Source organism: Rosa chinensis, chromosome 5 (genome assembly GCF_002994745.2).
Source record: "Rosa chinensis cultivar Old Blush chromosome 5, RchiOBHm-V2, whole genome shotgun sequence".
Classification (NCBI taxonomy): domain Eukaryota; kingdom Viridiplantae; phylum Streptophyta; class Magnoliopsida; order Rosales; family Rosaceae; genus Rosa; species Rosa chinensis.
Window position 1 is genome coordinate 78,225,074 of NC_037092.1, and position 6,833 is coordinate 78,231,906.

Consider the following 6,833-nt stretch of genomic DNA (forward strand, 5'->3'; position numbering starts at 1 on the left):
ATATTAGTACCTAAAAACTGGACGGTTGAGATGTGGATATGCGACCGAAAAGTGACCCTAACCTCGCTCTGAAATTTCAAAGCGATGCCTCGCTCTGGATAAGAACTGTATACATATATATATATTATAGATTTTCTTATGTTTGTTTTGTTGCGGATATTGTGTGCTCGACATGATTGCCTAGATGGGTGCATATATTAGGTTTGTAGCTCTAATCGTTATAGCATGTTAAATTGATCCCTAGACTTTGTGTGTGAAGTCTATTTTGCTGCTCTACTATTCTCAGAATTTAGGAATTATTGTTAAGAACAGGTTGAGTTCTTCACTTCTGCTTGCATTGTTATATAAATATATGAATTAATGTTATGACAAAATATTAGCTAAAGTGCACTTCTATGTCATGGTAGGAAACAAATTTACAGAAATGAATTGCTTACACTAACTTTTCTTTTTCATGCATATGTATGGAGAAAACTACACATTGGTGTAGTTTAATACTTGCGCCCTTGATCCTAACAACTTTCTCTTTTCAATAAGAAAAACAACTTAAATTTTCTATTGTTCATATACTGGTTTCTATTGTTTGCTCTTTTCAACCCATTTTCTACTGTTCATTTACTGGTTTCTTAATCTGCATCTACGTACTAATTAACTAAAGCAAAAATTGATTCTTGATTTTATCTATACCAGTTCCGTAGCCTTGCCTTTCTATCATAAGCTGAAATCAATTTGGAAGCACAGACAAAGAAGTGGTGACTATGTATCCTCTAGATCAAAAGTGAGTAAACTTTACTTCAAGTATCTTTGATTTTTCCTAAAACCTCTGCACTGTTCTCTCCCATTTTGACTAACTACAATGGACAACAAGAAAAGGATGTTGTGATGTTGTGTAGTTCTTCCTATACATTGTATTTTAAATAGAGTTTAAATTGTATTTCTTCAAATTGGATTTAAAGCATTCAGTTCTTTCTGTACAAGTATTTTCAACTTTTTATTGTGTTTTAAATAGAGTATTGGCTATCCCTATAGACATACCAATTAACGTTATGACAAAGTATTAGCTAAAATATTTTCTGCTGAAGTTTACTAAGATGTTATCATAGGTACGGATTACAACTTACAGCTTCTTTTTCCATAGGTCCTGTTGCTGAGGATATGTTCCATTAGCAAGCAACAATTATGGGTCTAGCCGACAGCCCATTTACTGGAGGTGTTTTCCTTGTATCCATTTACTTCCCACTCGATTACCCTTTCAAGCCACTTAAGGTACATATAGCCTTGCGATGAAAAATTTCATTTCTTGGTACCATTTAGAAGAATAGAATCACTTTGATGACCTGTGATAGAATAGAATCTCCAAAGATCCAAGAATTAGCAAATAATCAGCAGAATTCAGCCAAAGAAGGAGGGGTTTGGAACTAAATCCAACTTTAATTACCAGGATTACTTATTGTTTCAATTTGTTCTTATATGATATATTATAATGTTTTCTGTGCAGGGAAGTCAGGAATTAGGTTGAACAGGATGAGGAGACTTAAAGTAGCCCTTGGCGCAGCAAGAGGACATCTTGGAAAAGCTAATGTAAAACTCTTGGTTTACAGTACTACAATAGTAATTGCTAGGCTAGCCTTGTAGTAGGTGAATTGGGGTTTTATTTTTCCCATTTTATAAACTATTAAGGATGATCATTTCAGATAAAATCACTCTTGTCAACTGTCGAAATTGCAATTTATAGCAACAGCTACATATTTTGTGGATATCATCCTCTTTATAGAATCTGATGTCTAGATATAAAGTTTAACCATAAAAACTGATGTCTAGTAATTGAGTTACATCAGTTCCAAAATGAAAATTGATGTTACTAAAATATACAGATATCGATTTTTTTGGCAAAAACAATATATTACTGAGTACTAGACATCAGTTCCAAAATGAAAATCGATGTTACTAAACTATACAGACATCGATTTTTTGTCAAAAACAATATATTACTGAGTACCAGACATCGTTTTTTCCTTACACACTGATGTTAATCTAAGTAAATATATCGGTTCATATAATACTAGACTTTGTATATTGAATCTAAAATCATGGAATATGTGGCAAATTACGCTTCAAAATCATGAACAACAAGAAATGTTTATGGGAACCGATGTTTGTAACAGTATCAGTCATCGTTTCCTAAATCAATAACGATGTTAAAATGAAAAGTTGTGATGTATGATCTATATTTCTTTAAGCATTAAATACAATAAAATGAGGGTTTAAAAATAGTAAAACATGCAAGTTTGTTATCATTTAAACATATTTACATCGATTTATAATGAGAAACCGATGTCTAAACTAATACTAGACATCGGCTAAAAACCGATGTCTGGATTTTCCGGATCTTTCTCATCACTCACTAAGACATCGGTTGAGTTTTTGTTTCTCATCGATTTTTGGCCGATGTCTGGGCTATAATTCTAGTAGTGATAGTTTTACCCAGTATAAGGATTTGGATCAAGTCTAACCATTGTCAATTGGTTTTGGTTGTGTGAAGCCCGAATTACTTCACTCTGTTGCTTAATCACTCAAATGAGAACATTCTTTACTCTAATGAGAATTTTATTTACCTTAATGAGGACTTTAGTCTAGTTACTTACTCTACTTTAATGAGGACCTTATTTAACTTAATAAGGACTATTTTTTAGTTATCATATGAGTCCTCAAAAAGTGGTAATATGAGTTCTCAAAGTAGTAGATATTACATAAAATAGGACATGTATGAGAAATGTTAACGTACCATAACTTTACCCAATATAAGGATCTGGATCAAGTTTAACCATTGTCAATTGGTTTTGGTTGTGTGAAGCCCGAATTACTTCACTATGTTGCTTTATTTATTATTATGATTACATACTTGTTACTCCTCACACTTTTGCCTAAAAAACAGTTTAGTCCCTCGCCTTTTAAATTGAACGGGATAATCCTTATTCTCTCTAATTCTCACACAATAGGTCTAAAATGACTATTATACTGCTCATTTCATTTTCTTTTCCTCTCTTTTTATATTTTATATTGTTTCTGCTTCTCTCTCTCCTCCTAAAAAAAAAACCCCTAAAACTCACTCTCTCTCTCTCTCTCTCTCTCTCTCTCTCTCTCTCTCTCTCTCTCTCTCTCTCTCTCTCTCTCTCTCTCTCTCTCTCTCTCTCTCTCTCTCTCTCTCTCTCTCTCTCTCTCTCTCTCTCTCTCCCTCCCCCTAAAGCTCCAAGGCAAAGACTTTGAGTACCACTCCATAATCCTCGATCGCAACTCCAAGAAATCAATGGTGGACTTCGACCTCTTCAGCCTCAGCGGCGACATGAACATCTCCTGCCACCACGCGCGCATCGTCTACGACCTCACCTACTACCGCTTTGAGATGGAGGTCCTCGAGAAGCGCGGCTGCCTCTTGGAGGGGGTACTTCACCTCCTGAAAACCTTCCAGTCAAGCTCGATTCACAGGATCTGCTTCAGATTAGGGATAAAGAGTTTTACTTTTTGTTGCTAGTAAGGAGTACTCTAGGTGGACCAACTGAATCGAGGCATTACGCGGTGGCACTCAGGGGCAGTACGTGGTGGTAGTGGAAAGAAGAGGAGGGAAGGGTATAAGGGTTATGGGCACTTTTTTTTAGAGGGGGGGGGGGGGGGGGTTAGCACCAAGTTGGGTTTTTCGGCTTTAGGTTAGTGTTTGTTACTGTCTAGCTTTTTGTAGAGGTGATAATGTGATGGATTGATGTTGGTATAGCAATTAGAATTGGGATACATTTTGTTTTTTGAATCATATGATGGCCGAGGAGTCGCGGCTGACAAAGGATTAATTGGGAGTGGGAAGGGGAGTCGACGGGGCTGGACTAAAAAGACGTGGTGATCTTCTCGCCATTGCGGGAGGGGCTTTGGACGTAGTAGATTGGGCGACAAGGGAATCAGGGACGATGGTCTGCACTAATAGCGGAGTACGCCTACACCAACAGAGAGAGTAAAATTAAAAAGGCGAAGGAAATTATATATATATATATATATATAAGTGAAATTAAAAATAGAGAAGAAAAAAAAAAAAAAGGAAGTGAGGGTATAATAGTCATTTTAGACTTGTTGGGTGAGAATTAGAGAAAATAAGGATTATCCAATTTAATTTAAAAGGCGAGGGACTAAACTGTTTTTTTCAGGCAAAAGTTTGAGAAGTAACAAATATTTAATCCTTATTATTTTTTTAAAACGGGCGAGGGCTCCAGTTAGGTTGGAGTGGTGATTCTCCACCCTATATTATTATTAATATTTAGATAGTACAATGAGGGGGACATGGAGCCTAAACCTCGTGTGAAATACAACCATTCTCTATAAGGACATCCTGAATAATATCAGGAGTGTCATCAACTCTCCGTCGCTTTGATTAAATACATGCAATTTATATGTTTTATTCATTACACTTGTAAATTAACTCATACTTTTAGATACCCAAGGGATCATATAGATTTAATACACAAGAGTCGGCTTCAGTTTCCAGGGTATATCTTAGCTAATTATAGGATTTGTATATCTAGTATAGCTAGTTGATTTTCCTGCAGTTGAGTCTAATCTCACCATCAGATCCAGTGAGAGGCTTCATGTTACCCATCTTGATCATGGAAGCTCCAAAATCAACTGCAAAGTCGTTCGGGTTGTTAGCGTAATGCTGCACCAGGTTATCACTGTCACTACCATCGCCTTTAAAGAGCTCCTGGTCAGAGTGAAGTAGACCCTTTTTCTCTAGCAAAGCCTTGAAGTAAACAGTGTCGAATTTCGCTGTAGTTGAGTCCAGAGGTGCCATGTTGTTGTCCCCATCGTTTACCGGACAACCCTGTTTTAGGGAGGCTGCAAAGTCAGGGTCTATGTTGGTTTCGTTGTAAATCCTTGCCCGGAAGGTGGTGCACTTAGCTAGTCCGATGGTATGGCCCGCAGAGAGAAGGACTAGGTCTTGTAGGTCTAAACCATGGGATTGAAAGTTGGAAAGCAGTTGAGGGAAGTTGAAAAACGGAGGAGGAAGGTTTCTGTTGGCATCATTTATGCTTGTAGTTGTTGCATCTCTTCTACCCAATAATACTTCATAGGAATAGGACGGGCCTCCCAACTAATTAACAGAAACACATATTAACATAAGAACGGAAATGTTCTATGACATGTAATGTTGTGAGACTCTCAATTTAGATATAGTATCCATCTGATCGAGTTTAAGGTAATCATTTTAAAGATCGGAAGACTTTGCATACTTACAATCTCAACGGAGTCACGAGCTGCAACAGCTAAGATGTCTGCACATGAGACCACATTTCCACGGCAAACGCTATTGAGGTTTGCTTTAATATCATCGACTACGCCAAAACCTCTAATGGAGTTCAGATTTGGAAGTGCCGTCTTCTCCCCAGTGAAGTTAGCAGTGTCATCCAGCAACACTGATCCATCACACCCCTGCAATTACAACCACTAAGATCATCAAGAGTTCATACTAATCAATGCATCACATGCATTAATTTGCGAATATTAGTGTACATGCATAGGTTTCAAATTAAAACAAAATTCAACCAACGGTTTGATATTTGTAGCTCAAATAAATGAAGTTTAAGTTGCGAGAGAATATGCTAATAACAATATTTTAGTAAGCTAAGCTAATTATTCAGACCAAAAAAAAAAAAAAACTAAGCTAACTATTAGCTCAAAATAAAGTTCAAATTGTTAAAGAATATGCTAACAATGTATAGTAATGCTATTTCAGTCGCGAAATAACAAAAAACTGAGCAATAACCCCTGAACATATGTGAACCTTAAACTTACATTCACAAAGCAGTCATGGAAGTGAAGTCGTAGTAGCGATGCTCCAATGCGTGCCTCGCGATTAATCGCTAATTTGACAACTGATCTGATAATCGGCAATGCCTGAGGACATGCTTTCATATATACATCGGTATCAAGTTGTGCTGTAGTACACGTAGGGATCATCACAATAGCTACTGCAGCAACAATAACGACCCAAACAGAGACGGATTGACCAGCCATAGTTGGTGTAAACTAGCTACTAGAGATATAACTGACTCTGAATTGGATACAACAAGATGAAGAGGTGTGTGTTTATAAAGAGATCAGGTGATCATAAAATACTGTTATCTTCCCCATGTTTGTATTATAATTGTCATATTATTCATTTATTCAGAAGGTTCATTGTTTAATTATGATTAATAACCAGTTCCATAATATATAGTAGCTGGTTGGCTAATTCAATTATTTGTACACGTTTACACTTCAGAGATCGTGGACTTCCTCCAACCTTTTGATCAAACACACACATATTCATATGATCTTAACAAGCAAGAAAAACCTTACTAAATAAAAAGACAAGCAGATAAGAAAGGGAGCCATTAAACCAAAACCCCGATAGTAAAATTAGAATGACCTAGAGGCTACAGCCACAAGAATAGAAAACCAACAGAAGAAAACTTTCCCAAGTTGCAAGAAGATAAAAAGTTGAGTTTTAGCATATGCTTCTTATATATTTCTGGAAGTGTATGGACCCGGCGAACTAACTGGGTAGTGCCTAGGGCGTGTTTAGGTTTTCCATCTTCTTTTGCGTTGCATTCAAACAAAGCTCACTAAACACTTTAACTAGCTCCATCACTCTTCGCATCGTTTGAGTAATTAAGTCCTAAAATTAGTAATTGTATGCATGTTATCTGTTAAAATATTGTAGAATTTCAAGAAGTTGATCGAAACATATTCTCGAAGAAAATATAAGATAAAGTTTGTTGATTTATCACTACATGTATCTCAATTCTAGATAA

At 36.4% G+C, this 6,833-nt stretch overlaps 1 protein-coding gene across 1 annotated transcript; it reads right to left on the reverse strand.

Moving 5' to 3' along the window:
- Window positions 1-4,275: 4,275 nt before the first annotated feature.
- Window positions 4,276-6,085, reverse strand: LOC112201427 (cationic peroxidase 1). Its single transcript, XM_024342301.2, has 3 exons — window positions 5,833-6,085; window positions 5,275-5,469; window positions 4,276-5,131 (listed from the first exon to the last, which is right to left on the reverse strand). The coding sequence occupies exons 1-3, from the start codon at window positions 6,052-6,054 to the stop codon at window positions 4,571-4,573; spliced, it is 978 nt and encodes a 325-aa protein (XP_024198069.1). The 5' UTR covers window positions 6,055-6,085; the 3' UTR covers window positions 4,276-4,570.
- Window positions 6,086-6,833: the final 748 nt, after the last annotated feature.

What these genes read in the sequence shown, in the direction of transcription:
- LOC112201427 (XM_024342301.2), bottom strand. Translation starts at nt 6,054, where the DNA reads ATGGCTGGTCAATCCGTCTCTGTTTGGGTCGTTATTGTTGCTGCAGTA. An exon ending in TCCATGACTGCTTTGTGAAT is followed by an intron (nt 5,470 to 5,832) that starts GTAAGTTTAAGG and finishes TTGTAATTGCAG; the next exon opens with GGGTGTGATGGATCAGTGTT. An exon ending in CTCGTGACTCCGTTGAGATT is followed by an intron (nt 5,132 to 5,274) that starts GTAAGTATGCAA and finishes TCTGTTAATTAG; the next exon opens with TTGGGAGGCCCGTCCTATTC.